A 23,351-nucleotide genomic window follows, 5' to 3' on the forward strand; every position below is an offset into this window, starting at 1 on the left:
GGCTGACTTGAACGGCCTGAAAACACACTATCAAACAGCAGTTCACAGACTCCAACAGTAGCAGAGCCACAGTTGAAAGAAAATGACGCAAGAGAAATAGTAAACACGAGAAAATCTGCAGATGCTGGAAATTCAAACAACAACACACACAAAAAGCTGGTGGAACACAGCAGGCCAGGTGTCCTGACGAAGGGTCTCGGCCCAAAACATCGACAGCGCTTCTCCCTATAGATGCTGCCTGGCCTGCTGTGTTCCACCAGCATTTTGTGTGTGTTTTTGCAAGAAAAATAGTTTTGTGTACTATCTGGATGATGTCACCCTTAGTCATGTTGTTCACTGGCACCGTCTTCTTCTGTACCTTAAGTATAGAATGGAGAAAATTTGGGGCTGGAATCTTGATCAGTATATATTAAGATCAAAACTAATTAATTATAATTTAATGCATACCACTCTTGACACCATCAGATTGCACTGATTTTATTTTCTATAAAGAGAATCTCAAGAAAACTGATTTTCTTTTCATTAGCCCAGCAATATTTGAGAAGCAGCGATTCCAGTCTTAAAAATAACAGAGGTCTGAGAAATCTGATGTGGAGAAATTTGTCAATGTATGCATTGAAAGGAATGACACAGATGGGTTTAACTATCCCAACAGAATTTATCAATTTATATTCTGCCAGGCTATGGGAATTTTGTGCATTTCAAGATGCTAAGTTTCAATAATGTGGGATCTCCCTTATTAAATCTGAGGCACGAGGAACAGTTACACAAAACTCTTTTTAATTAGTTGTTCTACTGTATGAACTTCTATGAAAAAAGAGGGGACTTTGATTTGAACCTGAAGGTGTAAGATTCACAGAGAGTGGTGGAAAACCAATATGACTGTGTGGCTAGGCATAGCTCAAATACCATCTATAAATTTGCTGATAATATACCCATTGTTGGTAGAATCTCAGATGGTGACAAGAGGGCGTACAGGAGTGAGATATGCCAACTAGTGGAATGCTGCCACAGCAACAACCTGGCACTCAACATCAGTAAGAGCAAAGAGCTGATTGTGGAGTTCAGGAAGGGTAAGATGAAGGAACACATACCGATCCTCACAGAGGGATCAGAAGTGGAGAGAGTGAGCAGCTTCAAGTTCCTGGGTGTCAAGATCTCCGAGGATCTAACCTGGTCCCAACATATCAATGTAGTTATAAAGAAGGCAAGACAGCGGCTATAGTTCATTAGGAGTTTGAAGAGATTTGGCATGTCAACAAATACACTCAAAAATTTCTATAGTTGGACCGTGCAGAGCATTCTGACAGGCTGCATCACTGTCTGATATGGAGGGGCTACTGCACAGGATTGAAAGAAGCTGCAGGGGGTTGTAAATCTAGTCAGCTGCGTCTTGGGCCCTAGCCTACTAGGTACCCAGGACATCTTTATAGAGCAGTGTCTCAGAAAGGCAGCATCCATTATTAAGGACTTCTAGCACCCAGGGCATGCCCTTTTCTCACTGTTACCATCAGGTAGGAGATACAGAAGCCTGAAGGCACACACTCAGTGATTCAGGAACAGCTTCATCCCTCTGCCATCTGATTCCTAAAATGGACATTGAAGCTTTGGACTCTACCTCACTTTTTTTTAATATACAGTATTTCTGTTTTTGCACTTTTAAAAAAATCTATTCAATATATGTTATTGATTTACTTCTTTATTTATTATTATCTTTAACTTTATTTATTATTATTATTTCTCTCTGCTAGATTATGTATTGCATTGAACTGCTGCTGCTAAGTTAACAAATTTCACGTCAGATGCCGGTGATAATAAACCTGATTCTGATTCTGATTCTGATTTCTGATTTAAAGAGCCAGTGTACAAGCAATCCAGAGAATGGCCTATTCCTTTGTTGTAAGATTTGATAATTCTATGAGATTTTTTTTTAGGTGCCAACTTGACAAGAAGACAGACCGAAGACTAATACCAAATTACTATCGGTTAATTAAAGCACTTTTAATGACCTAAGAAAATCTCAAGGTCGTCCTTTGTAGTCGAGTATGCAGCAAGATTGCACGCGACAAAAAGCATCAGCTAAAGAAGCAGCTTCCTTGGTGAAGAAACGAAACAGTACAGGAACAAGCCCTTTGGCCAACACTGGGTGGTAGTTAGGAGAACTGCTTCTAACGAGTTCCAAGGAGATAGTATTTCCTCCAGCTGAGCTGAAGGACAGCATCTCTGACAGATCAGTCCAGAACTGCAGTGTTAAGATAAGCTTTAAATGGATCTTCTGTTTCAGAAACAGGATGCAAGCCCAAATCGTACTCCATGCAGGACATCCAAAGTCAAAAAGAGCTTTTGATTTTAATATTTTTCCATATTTCTTGAATATTACACAACATTAATAACTGCTGCAACTAGCAGGAGTGGAGTATTCAATTGATCTGTTTGATGTGTCAGTATCTGCTATTTTAATGTCAGTGGCCACTTTAAAATTCACTGACTTTCAAGATGGGGTATCAAATGAATGAATGCATTAAGTGTTTATCTGACTGATACTGTCAGTTGTAATCTTAGATTGATTATGAGATTAACTTGTAGAATTCTGCATGCTGCATATACTGCTTAAGATTAAAAATGCACAAATTATTAACAGGAGTAAGCCACTCAGCTTTTCAAGCCTACTTCAATTACAAACGTTATGGCTGATTTGATTTTAGCATCAACTCTTTATTCACATTTTCTTGTGGTAATCTTTTATCTCCTGCTCATGAACCCCTTGGAAACATCATCAGTAAATAGGATATCACCTAACATGTGTCTGTTGACAATATACCGTAAATTCTGGACTATAAGCCGCTACTTTTTTCCCATGCTTTGAACACTGCGGCAACACTGTGGCCTATACTACGGTGCGGCTAATGCATGTTTTTTTTTCATGCCGCCAAAAACATTTTGCCTCGTAACAGTAGACCAATAAAATTGATGAGTAGTTCACAGAGGTCCAATGAAATTGTACGATAAATCAAGCGCGCTTTCACAATTAAATTATTGTAAATCAGTCATTTGTACTCACCCTCATTAACATGGAAAACACTCGAAGAAAAGCATATGATGCAGCTTTTAAGTTAAAGGCGATCAATCTGGCGGTTGAAGAAGGAAATCGAGCTGCTGCACATAATCTTGGTATAAATGAATCGATGGTGAGACTGTGGAGATGCCAGCGTGAAGAACTGAGTCAATGCAAAAAGACGACAAAAGCTTTCAGAGGTAATCATAGCAGATGGCCTGAACTTGAAAACTTTCTTGAAGACTGGGTTAACACACAGAGAGCAGGCGGCCGCGGTGTTTCCACCGTGCAGATCAGACTGAAGGCTAAAGCAATTGCCACCAAAATGAAAATCAAAGATTTTAGAGGTAGGCCATCGTGGTGCTTTAGATTTATGAGCTGAAAAGGCCTGTCCATCAGGGTACGCACGACTCTGTGTCAGCAGCTCCCTCCCGACCACAAGGAAAAACTTGCTAACTTCCGCACATTCACTCAAACAAAGATAGCGGAGGAAGATGAAGAAGGCGATCAATAACTTTTCCTGGTAGGCTGCAGTACATATATATTTTTTACCAGTCGTTAGGAGATATTGGAATGTTGTTCGTGCACTGTTCAGTAAAAAAGTATACGCAACGTAATTTGTGTGTTACCGATACATATATATATTTAAAAGTAGCTGTGTTACAGGCACTGTTCGAAAAAAAGCATTTGCAATATGTATTTGTTTATGTTACCATACGGATTTAATTAAAAGTTAAAAAATCCTCACGTGTAATATCTTTCTGTGTAAATATCTCATATTACAATGTGGGACACCTGCAACTTAAAATCCGGTGCGGCCTGTACAAGTACAAAATTGATTTTCTTTCTAAAATTAGAGCGTGCGGCTTTTAATCAGGTGCGCTCTGTAGTCCGGAATTTACGGTAACTCTGCCTCCGTACATGCTCTTTCAGGCTCTCCTCTACTCCAAACTTTCTCTGACAGAAGGGGGCCATTCACCTCCCTCTCAGAATAATCTCATCAATTCCATTCACCCTGTCTGAATTCCATCACTGTACACACAGAAATTCCTTCTGGTTAAATTTTGGGGGGAGAAAACAAAGCTATTACCTTGGCCCTTTCGCACAGTCACCATTCCAAAGCTATTGACTCTCCCCAAACCCCTGCTTACTGGTTGAGGCAGTAGTGAACTGTCCACAACCTCGGCATTCTTTTTAACCCTGGACTGAGCCTCTGACCACATTACTCGACCCATCACCAAGACAAACTGCTCCCAGTCTTTAATATTGTCCATCTCTCCTCACTCAGCCCCTCCTCAGTCCATTAGCTGCTGAATTTCTTATCCCAATCTTTTTTGCCTTCGCATTGGATTATTCCACAGCTCTCCTGACTCTCTTGCATTGCCCACTCTTTCACCCCAACCATAGACCTAATGTTAACCTCCTCTCTTCTGTTCTTTGTATCTGAAAATCTAGTTTGCTGAACATGATGGTGGGAGAAGAAGTCTAAGAATATATTCAAATCTCTCTTCCAATTATACGGAGATTTAAAAAAAATCGACAACCATTTTTCCAGCCAATCACATTTATGAAGATCAATTCATCTCGGATCTTATCACCCATCTCTTTACCTCCGTAACCTTCCACATCCTTATCACCAACCTCCCTGCCGCTGTAACCTTCCATGTAACAATCACTCAATTCTGTAACCTTCCATGCATTAATCACCCACTTCCTTACCTCTGTAACCTTCCACATCTTTATCAACCACCTACCTCCTCCTGTAACGTTCCACACCCTTTTCACCTGCCTCCCTGGGTCTGGAGCCCATGAGAGCACTCCAACCACCAGTGAATTCTACTCCTAACTTAATAAAATTAATTCTGACTCCTGATCATTCCTGAAATGAGTTGCTCCACTATTACAAGCCATACTCTCAGGCAGCAAGTCCAAAATGTCTGGAATTCCCTTGACAAGTCCTTTCTGTGACTTGCCTCTCCTCCCGTAAGATGGTCCTTCAGACCTATGTCTTTCCTAAAGCTTTTGCACTAATTCTGACATCCCCTCATATGGCATTTGTAAAATTTTAATTTATATTGCTTGGTGAAGCCCCTTGGAACATTTTGCCAAATTAAACATGTTCCCTCTCAGACAAGTCCTTCAATGTACTGCAATCTCCCCATTCGATACTACTCTATTTCTCTCATTCAATTTGCTCTTGTTCACAGTTGCAAACTGGGGAGCAATGTGGAGATACAGTACGTCTTCAGCAAAGGAGGTACAAGGCACTCCTTCGCTGCACTAGCCCTCAGGTCACCCCTGGGCAATGTGTAGCCCACCCCCTGATCAAGGTATTGTGAAGCCATGGGAGCAGGTGGTTGTCTGAACAGCTTGTGCAGATCACAAGTCCTGGTTATGCGACCACTGACACCTGGCAGACAATCTCTGAAGAGTATTGATAATGGCTAGAGTCACCCATTTTGTAAAGACACCGCCCAGAAGAAGGCTAGGGAAAACCACTGCTGTGGAAATAATTGACAAGAACAATCATAGCCATAGAAAAATGAGGATCGCCTACGTCAGACGACACAGCTGATAATGAACAGACGGCATGATTGCAACGTAGTACACAAGAGTACTTTGTAATATTAAAAGTTTTAACTTCCGGATGAAGGGTCTCGGACCGAAAGATCGACTCTTTATTCCTGTCTCATCAATGCTGAGAAGCCACTTGGTGCTGTTCCAGGGATAAGTGGCTGGAGGGGGTTTGGAGGGGAGGGTAGAGTGAACAAGGAGTCGTGGAATTGCTCTAGGCTTCCAGTAACTGCAGTCTTTCTTGTGACAACAGATTATTAATTTTGTTCAGCCTTTGTTTTTTTCTTGCATTAGTTTTGTTTAATCAACAGTCATTTATAGATTCATTAAGGGAGTAATCACAACTGACATGACATTCCTTCATTATGGCACCAAAGCATTGAGCTAGCTTAGGTAACCAAGTTTTCAGTAGAGCTTGAACTTACAACCCTTTAACTAATTAATGAACCTACTGTCCACTGGGGCAAATTGACAGAAGTCAACGAGTAATCCATTTTCTGCTTTAAATTATGCATTGCCTAAATAAAACTCTCTGTACCTCTGCACAAGTACTAGATTGATTGATAGGCAGTATTAATATAGACCTGAGAAAAGCAAAGGTGCCTGAAAACTATGGAGTCTTTAATCGGTTGTGTGCAGGTACACAGCTTATGCAGTGCCAAGACCTTTTGTTGGATATTTGAGTCAGAAAAGGTTGAATATATGTGTATGTGTTCAGAGGGAGAAAATAAATAAATAGATATCTTTAGAGAGAGAGATAAAGGGAGAGATAGAGAGGGGGAGAAAGATAGAAGAGGAGAGAGAGGGAGAAAGAGGGAGGGAATTAGAGATAGACAGAGAGGAAGAAATGGAGAGAGAAAGGAAGAAAGAGGAAGAGAAGGAGATGGAGAGGGATGGAGATAGATGGAGGGGGATAGAGATAGTGATTGTCAGGGAGAGGGAAAACAAACAGTGACAGATAGAGCAGAACTTTTGCCTCACATATCAGATGGTCTAGTCCCAATCTGACCTTGGGTGCAGTCCTTATGTTTCAGCAATCAGTTTCCAGTTAGGGCACAGGCTGCTAAAAAGTCTGGTTTGCAAAATGAGGTGACAAGGAGAATTTTTGTCTGAATCAGCCAAAAGCACACAGTGGGGTTATGTCACTAAGCACATCAAACATGGTTACAAATTGGGATGGTTGTGTACTCAGCGGGTCAGTCTCCACAACATTAACTGTGGGTGTTTGGGATCTCTGCTGCCAAAAGATTTTAAAACCATCTGTGTGAGTTACTTTGTCCCAGCAAAGGTATCTGGAAAATATCACATGCAGATGATGTCATCTAGCAGAGAATAGTATAAATATTAGCAGCATTGGGAACTTGTTGTATCTTCTACTCGTAAGAATTATACCTGTATGTGAAAATCCTTTTTAGTTTACTAACCTTTAATGAATCAGTGTGTTAAATGTGAGTTAAGAATAATTTGTATAAATTTAAACACTTATCATTAAAAATAAAATAAACTGTGTGTAAGCTACTTCGTTGGTTGGGCGTTTCTCCTCCTTGGTAGGGAAGAAGTCCCACCATTCAAGTGGTGAGTGTTGGCAGCCAAAGTTCACCGTAGAGATTATTCAGGAAGTGTGCCAGTCTTTGTAGAGTAGGCAGATACAGTATGATCTTCCTACAGTGAGGGTATGAGTAGATAGCTATATTAGATAGGGCTTAAAATCTTCTTTTGAGTTTAGGGCTTTTGAGCATAGGGAACTCAAAGCCACCTCAGTAGAACAGTTATACTGCTTCCCAAGAATGGCTGTTACAGTCAGCAACAATGTGAACCCCAGCAGCTGTAACCCCCATCTTCTGTTTTGCTGTCTAGGTGCCTCAGGATGAATGGAGTAGTGGGTACCCAGGAGTAAACAAGGACGGGGAAATCCCTTGTCGGCGAATGCGCAGTGGCAGCTACATCAAAGCAATGGGGGATGACGAAAGTGGAGACTCGGACGCAAGCCCAAAGATGTCACCAAAGGGAGCTGCTCAGCACGAGAACTACCTGAAATCAGTCTCTGCAGGGAGCGGCAGTGAGAAGGGTCGCTCAAAGTAAGACCACACAGCCTCCTGTTGGCTTTCGTGTGCCTCCACTTCTTGGTGCCATTTTCTTTTCCCTTTTAGTTTCATTGTATGTATTTCTGACCAACGCAGCATGCAAAATGATGAACATTATTGAAGCTTTCTGTGTCAATATATTGGAAGTGGATGTGATAAAAATGCAGATATTTCTATCTATCTATAATGTGGATTGATAGGTGATATATCTTTACCCCTGTTTGGGAAGTCAGCTGAAGTGACTGGAAAGCACAACATTTTCACTTAACTCAGCACCTCCTTGGGTTACACAGAACAAATGTCACTAGATTACTATACAGCAACCTTTTCAGAGCATGTTGATTTGTGAACGCTGATAGGAGCACCACTGTGTCAGGTGAGATGTTTCCTCCAGTTGAAGAAAAACAACAGAGTGACAACTGTAAGTTAACACTTTGGGAAATTGTTGCCATGATGAGCCTATTAGATTTCATTTCAGATTTTCTCTAAAATTCTTTAAATAATCACAAAAATACAATCTTTTTCAAACCATGGAGTATCTGGTAGAACGTATTTGTTTACTTTTACATTTTCTTCTCATTTTACTCTTTGCAATATTTTAAATTGAAGTTCTGGTAATTTATTACTAATAGAGCTGAAAGTGGCTCAAGTTAAGCAGGTGAATAACTACATTCTTTTCTTCACCTGGTATGAAATCCTAAAACATTCTTTAAAAACTGTACTGAAAAGTTAATTTGATTCGTGCACAGGTCTGCCTCTTTACAAATTCAACTATTAGTGAAAATCTTCGTAAACAAGATGACTAGAGTCCAGAATATTACATCAAATTGATAGAGGCAGTCAAACCACTGAATACCTATTAGTTCCCAGCAAAACAATCCCTTTGGACTCCTTCCCTCTCTCATTTTCCTGTCCCCTTATGGCTTATTATCAATCATCTCCATTGATTCTTTTTGACATTACCCTATGCTAAAATGTACAGAGAAATCAATTAACCTACCAGCTCATTTCTATGATATGGGAGGAAACCAAAGGACCCAGTGGAAATCTATGTGGTAACAGAGACAAAGCACCAAGGGCACCTGAGGTCAGGATTTAACCCCAGTCTTTGAGGTGAGACAATAAAATTTTTTTGCCTCCCTAATAAAATGTGTACTTAATAAAAATACAATTTTCAAAAGCTTCCTCGTTACCAGAATGGTGCACCATCAATAACTCTCTGAGACGTGAAGGCGAGATATCGGCTTTTATTGACTGGAAGCAAGAACAAGCAGTGGTTGACCACCATACTATATCCTGGAGACTGAGAGGCTGGGCTCTGGCCTCAATCGCCTTTATACAGGGGTCTGTGGGAGGAGCCATGGTCAGTGGTCAGCTGGGGGGGGGGGGGAGGGGGGCGTGTCCAGACAGGTATATGTAGTTCACCACACAGAACAAGAAGCAAATTCTGATATTTTGTTATTGTGGAGGTGTTGGTAGACCCTGATTTGAAAGGATTGAATCTAATACTCTTCTGAAAAAATAGGAGAGAAGTACAGCAGTGTGATCGGTACAATTCATGTTTTAAAATCATTTCCCCAGAAACTGGATTTCACTTCTTTTTGCTGTACTAAATAAATCCCCTACAGAAAAGTTAGCCAAGCACAGGAACATGAGAAGCTTATGTTTAAAACAGCCCTCCGGTTGTTTCCACCCACAATCATGTGTTAAAAGGGGACCTCTGTTGCTCCCAGTGGGAGCTAAGTCTGCATTAATCACTGCAAAGGATATTAAATCTTGAAGGATCTCTCCCTAGGTAGCCACAGGTAAAAGGATGCCAGGAAAATGAGGGAAAACATGGGAAAAGAAGGCACTGCATTTTTCTGTGTACGAGACCACCTCCCCATCTACCCTGGCTGTGTGTCGTCACACACATGCCACACCATTGCAAAATGCAGGTAGATTTACAATTAAGATATCCTAGCCCTGACATCTATTGTATGAATGCAATTGTATTACACAAAAGCAGAAATGATCTTTCAAATATCCTGAGCAGTGGAAACTGGGACCAGCATCATCTCCTTGGCAACCTCAACACAATCTGCTTCTGCTTCACTTGTGAGAGAACCCAGAATCTTGCACGTGAGGGAAAATGCAGTGTGTGCAATTGTCATTAGATGCTCGAGTGACGTGGGGAAAAGGTCGGGCGCCTTGGGTAAATCAAGTGTGAAAAGCCCCGAGCCAATTTCCCAGTGGACAAAATCTCACTCAGAAATGATTGTTAACACAATCTGACCTGAGTTAAATCGCATTTATGTATTATTGGCACGTGAAAAACAGGTGTAATTGGATTTACTTTTTAGATCTGCTCTGGGTGACTGAAGATGTTGGCACAGTAAATGTAAGCACAACATTTGTATTTTCTTTTTCCTGGCCATGCACAGTTGTCCTTTATCTAGAGATGGAGGAGGGAGTTGGGATCCGGCTTTGGGTGAATGGGCTTCTCCTGGTTGTCCTCAAAGCTGTTTTGCATCAACAACCAACAAACGATCATCTGCTCCCAGTAAATATCATTCTATGGTCAAAGGTTATTTGTTATGCTGCATATTCCAATTCAAGTGCAGGATCACACAGGAACTCGGAAGGGTTGAACAAAATGGAATTTCATTAACTAAAGTAATAAAGCAGAACAGTAGAATTCACAAGGTCTTAAAAAACTTGGCCAGAACTTCACTTGGTAAGAACGGGATGGCCAAGCCAACAAGGGGTCAGCAGGGCCCCTTTAAAAACACTCCAGGACATGAAGGACTCTCTGCCCAGCTGATAAAACCACAGCTAACACATAACTATTCTAAAGAGGGAAAAAAGTCCAAGGATACTTAATTGGACACCTGCAAGGTCTCTGAGAATTAACTGGAAGTAATCAAGGACAATGGGAACTTAAATGTAAGCTGGAGTAGCTCCAACAATAACACATAAAAGCCCCAAAGCACAACAATACAGTTAATTATAATTAATAAAACACAAAGAAAACACAAAACCAACAGCAAAAAAGCTCCGAACCCTCATAATATTCTACCAATGACCTGAGGTCATAATATTATCACATTGTTCAAGTAGGTTTCTGCTTTAGATAATGACTGGGTTATTGGGCGATAGATGAAAACATCTGATATTTTAATTGGGAGAGGGGAGTGCTCAAAAATTAAATCCGAGAGAGTATCAGGCATAACAATGTACTTATTCAAAACTTTCTTTGGGTCTGGGTTTCAAATTACTAAACAAGGCATAAAAATGCACAAAATTTTATTGTGGAAAATTGTCCATGAATAGTGAGTCAATGTAAAAAAAAATCTAAATAATAATGACCAATTAAAGATACCTTAATTTTTCTTGTGTTGATTGATTACAGAATTAAAAGATTCCGAGCATGTTTCACTCCAATTTACAAGCTGACATTTCCATGGTAACCAGTATAATTTCATTTAAAATGGTAAATATTTGCAAGTGTATTATCAATCCTGAGACCTACACTCCGTGGCCAGGTTATTAAGTACATCTTCTCATTAATGCAAATATCCAATCAGCTAATTAATCATGTGGCATCAAAGTATGCAGGTGTGGTCACATTGTTGTTCAGATCAAACATCAGAATGGGGAAGAAATGAGAGCTAAATGACTTTGACCACAGAATGATTGCTGGTGGCAGACAGCGTGGTTTGAGTATCTCAGAAGCTGCTGGGATTTACTCACCTGACAGTCCCTAGAGTTTATAGAGAATAGAAATCAAAGAAAAAGCGAGTGCTTTTTTCATCGGCCAAAACGCCTTGATAATGAGAGATGTCAGAGGAGAATTGGCAGACTGGCTCAAGCTTACTGGAAGCCAAAAATAATTCAAATAACCACACATTACAATAGTGGTGTGCAGAAAGCATCCCTGAACAAATAATGCGTTGAACCTTGAAGTGGATTGGCTACCAGCAGCAGAAAAACCATGAACAAGCGGAAATGTACTCAGTGGCCACTTTATTAGGTACAGGGTTTCTCCAATAAAGTGAACACAGAATGTAGTTATCTGTAAAAGATATAAGTCACCCATCTTTGGCAAATGCCAATATGCCAGTTCAAATAAGCCTTGACATGGTCTCTACCAATCACAGTTACAGCATATAGCACTGTTTGAGAGTCTTAGGCACATATATATAGCTGGGGAGCCTAAGACTTTTGTACAATACTGAATATGTCGAAGTGGAGTGGAGAATGAGTTTGTAAATCTGGTGGGAGCAGAGGATGTTGGGAATGGGAGGGTGGAGCACCAAGGGGAGGGTGGCAGAGAAGGGGTTGGTGTGGTGCACACCCAGCCCTGAGACACCAGCTCAGGTGATTTGATTCCAAAAAATTGGTTTATTAATCATTCCAGTCTCTCTGATGCTTCCGTCTCCCTTCCCCTTTTCTCAACCATGACTCCCCTCTCCCCGCCCCCTTCCCACTGTCAGTGCACACTAGAGACCCATAACAAAATCAGGTTTATTATCAGGTTAATTCCATTATGTCCATCCAAGGCCTCCCCCACTGCTGGGATAAGGCCACAGTTAAGAAACAACACCTTGTATTCTGTTTGGGTAGCCTCCAACTTGATGGCATGAACGTCAATTTCTCAAACTTCCAGTAATGCCTGCACCCACCCTCCCATTTCCCATCTCCTTGTCCCTCTCTCATGTTATCTCCTTGCCACTTGCCCACCCATCACCCCCCTCTTGTGCTCCTCCCCTCGCCCCCTTTCATCTTTCTACCATAGTTGTCTGTCTGTTTCACCAATCAACTTCCCAGCTCATTGTTTCATCCGTTACCCTCCAGGTTTCACCTATTGCCTGCCGTTTCTCTCTCCCCTCCCCCCCATCATTCAAATCTGCTCCTCAACTCCAGTCACGCAGGAGGGTTTAGGCCCAAAATGCCAGCTGTACTTTTTTTCCATAGATGCTGCCTGGTCTGCCGAGTTCCTGCAGCATTTTGTGCGTGTTGCTCTGATTTCCAGCACCTGCAGATTTGATCTTGTTTCAGGTTTGTCGTCATTCACATTTAGTATGTCATGATTTTTTTTTATGTTTGCGGCAGCAGTACATTGCAATACATAAAATTAGTACAGGCTGTGCAAATGTCTTAGGCACCCTCGTTATATATACGAGGGGTGATTGATAAGTTCATGGCCTAAGGTAGAAGGAGTCAGTTTTAGAAAACCTAGCACATTTATTTTTCCTACATTTACACACTTAGTCCAGTGGTTGTGGAGCATCCGGATCCCTTCTTCGTAGGAGTCGGCATCTTGGACCTCCAAAAGTGGTCCACAGCAGGGGTGGTTGATAAGTTTCTGTCCTAAGGTAGAAGGAGGTGAGTTATTAATGTCAAACTTACTGCATTTTCACTCAAAGAGTTGAACTGCACGTGCATTTAATGAGAGCTGTATAACACATCTCCTTCTACCTTAGGCCACAAACTTATCAATCACCCCTGTTTTGGCCCCTTCTGGAGGTCCAAGATGCTCCCGTTACACGCACGTGTAGTTCAACTCTTTGAGTGATAATGCAGCAAGTTTGAAGTTAATAACTCATCTCCTTCTACCTTAGGCCACAAACCTATCAATCACCCCTTGTGCAGTATGTGACTAAGAGGTTTTCACAACACTATAGATAGCAATACAAAACCTACAATCCTTCTATAAGAGGTTGTACTAACAATTTACAATACCATGGAGCTGTGTATTTTGAGAGCAGTCAAGAACTCTGATGCATTTCAAGAGGTGGTTTTGAACTGCGATACTACCACAGAATCAAAACAATAAACTGTCCTGTTACCTCACACTTGACTGCTCTCTCCCCAAGAAGTGCAATTTCCCTGAAGAATATGTGAAATATTTCTGTTAAGTAACAGTTTAACTATTTATCTCATCCAACAAGTTCCTGGTGTTGAAGCACTGGGATGATATTTTATTGAAATCAAAATATAGCTACTTTTCTTTTGATATGGTCTCGTGAGACCATGGATTTGCCCCTTGGAAGGTTTCCGGGGCACAGGCCCGGGCAGGGTTGGATGGGAGACCGGCAGTTGCCCAAGCTGCAGGCCTTCCCCTCTCCATGCCACCGATGTTGTCCAAGGGAAGGGCACTAGGACCCAAGCAGCTTGGCACCGGTGTCGTCGCAGAGCAATGTGTGGTTAAGTGCCTTGCTCAAGGCCTTGATCTGCTCTACTGCAACAAATATTGGTAACTGAAGTAGTAACTTCCACCAGGCTGCATTCCACATCAACAGTCTCACCCACACTACCATTCTGAAACTGAATCAGAATAAGTTCACTGATACAGGTTGTAAAGTTTGTTATTTTGCAGCAGAACTATAGTGCAGGACATAAAATTTACTGTAAGTTACAACAATACATAAATAAATAAATAGTGAAAGAGAGGAATAAGATGGCTGAACACAAAATGCTGTTCTGACACTTTAACCTACTCAAAGATTAATCTAAGCCTTCCCTCCCACATAGCCTTTTGTTTTTCTTTCATCCATGTGGCCTTAACGTATCTGCCTCCACCACCATCCCTGGCACCACGTTCCACGCACCAGCCACAAAATATAGGACATCCGCCCCTATACTCTCCTGCCAACACTTTAAACTTTTTCCCCCTTGTATTAACCATTTCTGCCCTGGGAAAAAGTCTTTGGCTGTCCACTCGATCAGAATCAGGTTTAATATCACTGGAATATGTCGTGAAATTTGTTTTTTTTTGCAACAATACACTGCAATCATTATTATAAAAAACAATAAATCATAATAATATGATTTTAAACATTAAATTGAGTTAGTAGTGGATAAAGAGAGCACAAAAAATACATATTGATGCAGTATACATGTGTTCATTGTCCATTCAGAAATCTGATGGTAGAGGGTAAGAAACTATTACTAAAGCAGTGAGTGTGTGCCGTCAGGCTCCTGTACCTCCTCCTTGATGGTAGCAGTGAGAAGAGGGCATATCCAGGTGATGGGGGTCCTTAATGATGGACGCCACCTTTTTGAGGCCACACCGTTTGAAAATGTCCTCGATGCTGGGGAGGGTGGTGCCCGTGATGGAGCTGGCCGTGCTCTCAACTTCCTTCAGCTTTATCAGATCCTGCGCCCTCACCCCTCTATACCATCAGGTGATGCAACCAGTTTGAATGTACGTGTAGAAGTTTGCAAGTCTTTGGTGTCCTACCAGGTCTCCTCAAACTCCTAATGAAATCTAGCCGCTGTTGTGCCTTTGTAATTGCATCAATATGTTGGGCCCAGGATAGGTCTTCAGAAATGTTGTAAATGCTTACCCTTTCTACTGTTGATCCCACATTGAGGAATGGTGTGTGTTCCCTCAATTTTTCCTTCTTGATGTCCACAATCAATTCCTTGATCTTACTGGTGTTGAGAGCAAGGCTGTTGTTGCAACACCACTCAACCAGCTGGTCGATCTCACTCTTGTGCACCTGCTGAAATTGTGTCAATAATAGTTGTGCCATCAGAAAATGTGTAGATAGTGTTTGAGATGTGCCTGGTCACATTGTCATGGGCGTAATGAGAGTAGAGCAGCGGGTTAAGCACATCCTTGAGGCTGCGTTGATTGTCACAAGAAGGGGGTGTTATTTCCAATCCACATTGACCGTGGTCTCCCAATGTGGAAGTCAAGGATCCAGTTGCAGAGGGAGGTACAGGGGCTCAAATTTGGAGCTCGTTGATCAGTACTGAGGGTATGATGGTGCCGAACACAGATCTGTAATTAGCAAACAGCAGCCTGACGTAAGCATTGCTGTTGTACAGGTGACCTAAGAGCCAGTGGGATTGCTTCTGTTGTAGACCTATTGCGCTGTTGTCCCTCTCCGTGCTTTGTGGCACATCGGGCAGCGGCCTTCCGATTTTCTTAGCATTTATCTGCTTTTTAACGAGATGGAGTGCTAGCTCGATGCTCAACCCAGCACAGATGGAAAGCATGCAAGAAGCTGGCCAGATTCGGGATCTGGGACCGCTCGCCCATACCTATTGACCATACTTTTTGTAGTAATAGGCAAATTGCAGCAGGTTGATTCTGGGCATGACCAACATTTAAAAACACTTCATCACTGTAGATACGAGTACAACTGGACAATTGTTGTGGATCACCCAGCTCTTCTTGGGCACTGGTAGGATCCTCCGACTGCAGCAGAGAGAGATTCAAGATGTCCTTGAACACTCTGCCACTTGGTTGGCACAGATTTTCAGTGCCCTCTATGGTACACCATCAGGGCCTGACACCTCTCAAAAGACATTCTGACGTCAGCCTCTGAGACAGGGATCGCAGGGTCACCAGATGCTGCAGGGATTTGTACAGGTCTAGTTTTATCCTTCTTTTTAAAGCTTGCAGAAATAGCATTGAGCTTATCTGGGAGTGAAGTATCACAGTAATTCTTGATGTTAGGTTTTGCCTTATAGATCATAATGGCCTGCAAACCCTGCCAGAGCTGACATGCATTGGATTTCATTGGAATTCAATTGGAATTTCTTTCAGCTCTTAAAATAGACTTCCATAGGTCATGCCTACACTTCTTGTATCGTTCTGGATCACCAATCTTGAATGCCACAAATCTAGCCCTCAGCAGGCTACAAATCTCCTGGTTCACCCACTACTTTTGCTTTAGGCATGTCTGGTATGTTATCAAAGGCACACATGCGTCCACACAGGTCTTGAAGAAGTCGGCGGCAACTGTGGTGCACTCATTCAGAATTAAAGATGCATCCCTGAGTATTCCCCAGTCCACCGACGCAAAGCAGTCCTGTAAGCACTCCTCTGCCACCCTTCACCATACCTTCTTGGTCCTCCACCGGTGCTGTGCCTGTGCACTGGGAGTAGAAATCCAACCAGGTGATCAGACTTTGCGAAGTGCAGGTTTGGAATGGCACGGTAAGAATTCTTGATGCGGTCAAGTATGGCAGCTGTTCAGCTTCCACAGTTGACATATTGATGGTAGTTATTCAGAGACTTCTCCAAGATGGCTTGGTTGAAATCCCTTGCAATGACAGGGAATGAATCAAGGGTGCACTGTTTCGTGGCTGATGATCACGGTGCTCTGGTCCTCCAGTGCCTTCCTAACATTGCCCAGAGGTGGTACGTACACTGCTACCGGGATGACGATGCATGACTTCCTCGGGTGAGCAGGACTGAGACAGAATCGCCATGTCTGTCTACCACAATACAGTTAATCTTAGAGAATATTCCACTTCTTTTACCTTTTAAAGACTCAGGTGTCCTGTCTGTGTGGTGGAAGGTGAAACCCGTGAGCTTCAGCATTGCATCTGAAATGGGGTGGGGTGGGGGGGGATGAGCCACGTTTCCATGAAGCGAAGTGCTCAGCAGTCACTGATGTCCCTCTGGTACTGTAATCTTGCTCTGAGGTCTTATTTTCCAGAGCCAGCAGGATAGCTGGGAGTGGGGTGTGTAAGGACTTCGCATTTCAGTCATACCTGTAGCCTGGCACTCCTTCTGTTTTCTTAAAGGGAGACCTTACTTGCAATCTGAGTTTGCTGTCTGGATTTTGAGGATTGATAGAATTTTTAATCATCTTAAAATGATGTTGCTTATTACAGTCCCCGTAGCTGTAAGCAGATTTCAGCTGTAGTGCTCCTAAATGGGAATATTTGATGATTCTGTTCTGAGCTGTATGCGAAGAGTCACCACATATCAGCACCATTTATTCCTCTTACTATCTTGTACTCCTCTAATACATCACCTCTCATCCTCCTTCTCTCCAAAGAGAAAAGCCCTAGCTCGCTCTCCCTATCCTCATAAGACATGCTTCCTCATTCATATGTCATCCTGGTAAATCTTCTATCTAAAGCTTCCCCATCCTTCTTATAATGAGGCAATCAGAACTGAACGCAATGTTGTGTTTATGGGTTCATGGACATGCATACTTGGCCCACAACAAAATGGCCAGCTCACCCCGTCAGCTTCCGCGAGTCACTCTGCTCCCTGTGTTCTCTTCAGCTACTGTTGTCAGTTCCCTCCAACTGATGGACAGAGGTAGCCTTCTCCTTCTCCTCAGAGTCAGAATCAGCCTCAGGTTTGCTATCACCGGCATGTGACGTGAAATCTGTTAACAGCAGCAGTTCAATGCAGTGTGCAATCTAGCATTGAGAGAAAAAAAATAATAACAACAAATAAACAAGGATATCAATTACTATTATTGGATAGATTTTTAAAAATGTGCAAAGACAGAAATACTGTATTTAAAAAGAAGTGAGGTAGTGTCCAAAGATTCAGTGTCCATTTAGGAATCAAATTGCTGTCCCTGAATCGCTGAGTGTGTGCCTTCAGGCTTCTGTACCTCCTACCTGATGGTAACAGTGAGAAAAGGGCATGCCCTGGGTGCTAGAGGTCCTTATTAATGGACGCTGCCTTTCTGAGACACCGCTCCATTAAGGTGTCCTGGGTACTTTGTAGGCTCGTACCCAAGATAGAGCTGACTAGATTTACAACCCTCTGCAGTTTCTTTTGGTCCTCTGCAGTAGCCCCTCCATACCAGACAGTGATGCAGCCTGTCAGGATACACTCCACGGTACAACTATAGAAGTATTTGAGTATATTTGTTGGCATGCCAAATCTCTTCAAACTCCTAATAAAGTATAGCCACTGTCTTGCCTTCTTTATAACTACATTAATGTTGGGACCAGGTTAGATCCTCAGAGATCTTGACACCCAGGAACTTGAAGCTGCTCATTCTCTGCACTTCTGATCCCACTCTGAGGATTGATATGTGTTCCTTCATCTTACCCTTCCTGAAGTCTCTTGTGTCTTTTGTCTAACTGACGTTGAGTGCCAGGTTGTTGCTGCGGCAACACTCCACTAGTTGGCATATCTCACTCCTGTACGCCCTCTTGTCACCACCTGAGATTCTACCAAAAATTGTTGTATTGTCAGCATATTTATAGATGGTATTTGAGCTATGCCTAACCACGCAGTCATGCGTATACAGAGAGTAGAACAGTGGGCTAAACACTCACCCCTGAGGTGCTGTGGTGAACTACATATACCTGTCTGGACATGCTCCCCCCTGCTGACTCGTCCTGTGGCTCCTCCCACAGACCCCGGTATAAAGGCGATTGAGGCCTGAGCCCGGCCTCTCAGTCTCCAGGATGTAATATGGTGGTCAACCACTGCTTGTTCCTTCTTCCAGTCAATAGAAGCCGATATCTCGCCTTTACGTCTCAGAGTGAGTTATTGATGGTGCATCAATTTTATTGACTGAAAGTTTTAAAACATGGAAAACGTTTTACATCCGGAAAGATTGGATTTGGACCCCCAAGACCCTGAAGCAGCTCTTGCCTTTGAACTCTGGCTTGCATGCTTCCAATCATACTTGGAGGAGGTTAGTGCAATTGAACCCGCTGTTATGCACCGAATTCTCCTCTTGAGGGTCACCTCGAAAGTTTACTCACTTATCAGGGGCCTGTCGACCTACAAAGGGGCACTGGACACCCTCAAAAGACAGTACCTGCAGCCGGTGAACACCGTCTATGCAAGACATTGCTTAGCTACGCGACGACAGCGGCCTGGATAATCGAGCGCCCAGTTTCTCCGAGCCCTACAGACACTCGTCCGAACTTGTGATTGCAAAACACTCACGGCGGAACAGCATGCGGAACTTTTGGTACGTTGCGCCTTTGTCACAGGAATCAGGTCAGTGTATGTGCGTCAGCGGCTGCTGGAAAATACCGATCTTACCTTACGCTTGGCGATCGAGCCGGCCGACACGCTGGAGGCTGCTCTGCACAACGCAGACTCTGTCCAGCCGCGCAATCCCCCGCCGGTTCCGTGGACACCTCAGACCCCGCCGTTGCCGGTACCCGCGAGCGAATTCGCCAACGCCGCTGCCAGTCGCGATTCCACAAACTCCCCAAACCCGACCACAGCTGCGGCCATTCAGAAGCCTGTGCAGTCTTACTTCTGCGGACTCGAAAAGCACCCCCGAAAACGCTGCACGGTCCAGGAAGCGACCTGCTCCAGCTGCGGGAAGAAGGGCCATTTCGCCAAGGTCTGTAAGTCTAAACCACGAGCGGGGTCGGGCAGCGCTGCATATGAGGCATGGGGGCCGCCATCTTGCCTGCCCACCTTGTGCAAGGCATGGGGGCCGCCATCTTGCATGCCTGGATGGGGGCGGCCATCTTTGTCGGTGCCAACATGCCCCACCCCCTACGCACCGGTGTTTACCAGGCACCAAGACGGCAGTTCAACTCTGGCCAGCGTAACCCTCGACCAAAGCACCCCACACCAGCTTGCAAGGTCAATGATGGACATCCTGGTGGAGGGGCACAGGACTAGCTGCCTGTTTGACACGGGCAGCACTGAGAGTTTTATTGACCCGGACACAACGCAACGCTGCGGACTTGTGACACGGCCGGTAAGCCAGAGGGTCACCTTGGCTTCTGGGTCGTATTCCACAGACATCCGGGTGGGTTGTGTAGCGACATTGGTAGTGCAGGGCACAGAATATTGGAACTTTGCGCTACTGGTCATGCCTCAACTGTGCGCACCTGTGCTATTGGCGCTGGATTTCCAGAGCCACCTCGAAAGTGTGACTATGGCATATGACGGGCCCCTCCCACCACTCACTGTCAGGAATCCTCAGTTTTGTGGGACTTCGCCATATACGCCGCTACCGACCACACACACACACCGAACCACACGTCCCGCCCAGCACCATGCCGACAGCTGCGCTACTGACACCACTTGCAGCCTCTCCACTCTCAAGGTCCCTCCCCCACCGCTGTTCGCCAACCTGACCCCCGACTGTAAACCTGTGGCAACTAAAAGCAGGAGGTACAGTGCGGGGGACAGGGCCTTCATTCAGTCAGAAGTGCAGCGGCTGCTCAGGGAGGGGATCATTGAGCCAAGCACAAGTCCTTGGAGGGCCCAGGTGGTCGTTGTTCAGACCGGGCAGAAAAATAGGATGGTCGTGGACTATAGCCAGACCATCAATAGGTTCACGCAGCTTGATGCATACCCCCTACCCCGCATCGCGGATATGGTCAACCAGATAGCTCAGTACAAGGTGTACTCGACAAAAGATCTGAAATCCGCTTATCACCAGCTCCCCATCTGCCCAGAGGACGGCCCCTACACCGCCTTCGAGGCGGGCGGCAGGCTCTATCACTTCCTGCGCATCCCATTCGGTGTCACAAATGGTGTCTCGGTCTTCCAGAGGGAAATGGACCGGATGGTGGACCAGTGCCAACTGAAGGCCACATTTCCCTATCTGGATAATATCACCATCTGTGGTCACGACTGGTCGGATCACAACGCCAACCTCCAACGATTTTTCCAAGTGGCCGAAGCCCTGAACCTTACTTATAATAGGGACAAGTGTGTGTTCAGAACCACCGGACTCGCTATCCTTGGGTATGTCGTGGAAAATGGGGTCATTGGCCCTGATCCCAACCATATGCGCCCCCTGTTAGAACTCCCTCTTCCCACCACCCTCAAAGACGGTGCCTGGGCTACTTTTCCTATTACGCCCAATGGGTCACCCATTACGCAGTCAAGGCCCACCCCCTGGTCAAGTCTACCACTTTTCTCCTCTCTGCCGAGGCCTGCACGGCCTTCAGCTGCATTAAAGGGGACATTGCCAAAGCAACAATGCATGCGGTGGACGAGACCATTCCCTTCCAAGTAGAGAGTGACGCCTCCAATTTCGCGCTTGCTGCTACCCTCAATCAGGCAGGCAGGCCAGTAGCATTCTTTTCACGTACCCTTCAAGACTGTGAAATTCGGCACTCCGCGGTGGGGAAAGAAGCCCAGGTCATAGTGGAAGCTATTAGGCACTGGAGGCACTATCTCGCCGGCAAAAGGTTCACCTTGCTGACCGACCAGCGCTCAGTTGAATCCATGTTCAGCAACCAACAGCGGGGCAAAATCAAAAATGATAAACTTCTGCGGTGGAGAATAGAACTCTCCACCTACAACTATGATCTCCTGTACCGGCCTGGAAGGCTCAATGAGCCCCCTGATGCCCTATCCCGGGGAGCGTGTGCTAGCGAACAGCTCGACTGGCTATACGCCCTCCATGTAGATCTTTGCCACCCGGGGGTCACCCGACTTTACCATTTCGTGAAAGCCCGGAACCTGCCTTACTCCCTTGAGGAAATCAGGACGATGACCAAGGACTGCCAAGTCTGCGCTGAGTGCAAACCGCACTTCTACCGTCCTGAAAAGGCGCAACTTGTCAAGGCCACCCACCCCCTTTGAGTGACTGAGTGTTGACTTTAAGGGCCCCCTTCCCTCCACCGACCACAATGTCTATTTTCTCAATATTATCGACGAGTACTCGCGGTTCCCCTTTGCCATCCCCTGCCCCGACACCACTACCACGTCCTTCATAAAAGCCCTGCGCCAGCTCTTCACTCTGTTCGGATATCCCTGCTATATCCACAGTGATAGGGGGTCCTCCTTTATGAGTGACGAGCTGCGCCGGTACCTGCTGGCTAGGGGCATTGCTACTAGTCGGACCACGAGTTATAATACCCGGGGAAATGGACAGGTGGAGAGGGAGAATGTCACAGTGTGGAAGGCCACACTTTTAGCCCTTAAGTCAAAAGGGTTGCCGGTCTCTCGATGGCAGGAGGTCCTCCTTGAGGCACTCCACTCTATCCACTCCCTGTTATGTGCATCCACCAATGCCACCCCTCACGAGCGCCTATTCTCTTTTCCCAGGAAGTCTGCCACTGGGACCACCCTACCAGCTTGGCTGACATCCCCAGGGCCAGTGCTGCTCTGGAAACATGTGAGGAGTAATAAATACTCCCCGCTGGTCAAGAGGGTTCACCTTCTACATGCGAACCCCCAGTATGCCTATGTGATCTTACCTGATGGGCGGGAGGACACGTTCTCCGTCCGCAACCTGGCGACCACAGGAGCAGCAGATCACTACCCCGAGCACTCCACGGTAACTATGAACCCTGTACCCGAGGTGACACCGCGCACACCGAGCCCTACACAGACTCCTCACTCATATACCGGGCGACTCGTACGCGTATATACCAAGCACCTCGCACACATGTGAGGGATCACTGACGCCTAGTGGGCTGGCACCTCCAGTTAGGCCGGAACCAGCACAACCACCGTCTCCGGTGCAATCACCACCGGCACCTGGGCAATCACAGCCGGTGTTACGTAGATCGCAGCGACAGATTCGACCACCTGATAGACCTAACCTGTAAATATACTTGTAAGAAACTTCGCCACTTGGGGACTCTCTTTTTAAAACAAAGTGGGGGGTGGTGAATGTGGTGAACTACATATACCTGTCTGGACACGCCCCCCCCCCCCCCCCCGCTGTCTGCTCCTGTGGCTCCTCCCACAGAGTCCGGTATAAAGGCGATTGAGGCCTGAGCCCGGCCTGTCAGTCTCCAGGATGTAGTATGGTGGTCAACCACTGCTTGTTCCTTCTCCCAGTCAATAAAAGCCGATATCTCGCTTTTACGTCTCAGAACGAGTTATTGATGGCACCAGTGTTGATCATCAGTGAGGAGGATATGTTATCACCAATTCGCACACATTGTGGTCTTCTGGTACTTAATTTCATCTGTAATAAAATTAAGCAACTTCAATG

General features: G+C 44.7%; 1 protein-coding gene across 5 annotated transcripts in view; it reads left to right on the forward strand.

Annotated features, from left to right (window-relative positions):
- The window catches only part of LOC132383440 (disks large-associated protein 2-like), a 706,715-nt gene that overhangs the window by 635,865 nt on the left and 47,499 nt on the right, over positions 1–23,351 (forward strand). For all 5 annotated transcript variants that reach the window (XM_059954402.1, XM_059954400.1, XM_059954401.1 and 2 more), the window contains one exon: positions 7,487–7,707. In XM_059954402.1, coding sequence (XP_059810385.1) covers positions 7,487–7,707 — 221 coding nt within the window. The remainder of the gene's footprint in view (positions 1–7,486; positions 7,708–23,351) is intronic.

The sequence above is a fragment of the Hypanus sabinus genome, chromosome 30, assembly GCF_030144855.1.
Source record: "Hypanus sabinus isolate sHypSab1 chromosome 30, sHypSab1.hap1, whole genome shotgun sequence".
NCBI lineage: Eukaryota > Metazoa > Chordata > Chondrichthyes > Myliobatiformes > Dasyatidae > Hypanus > Hypanus sabinus.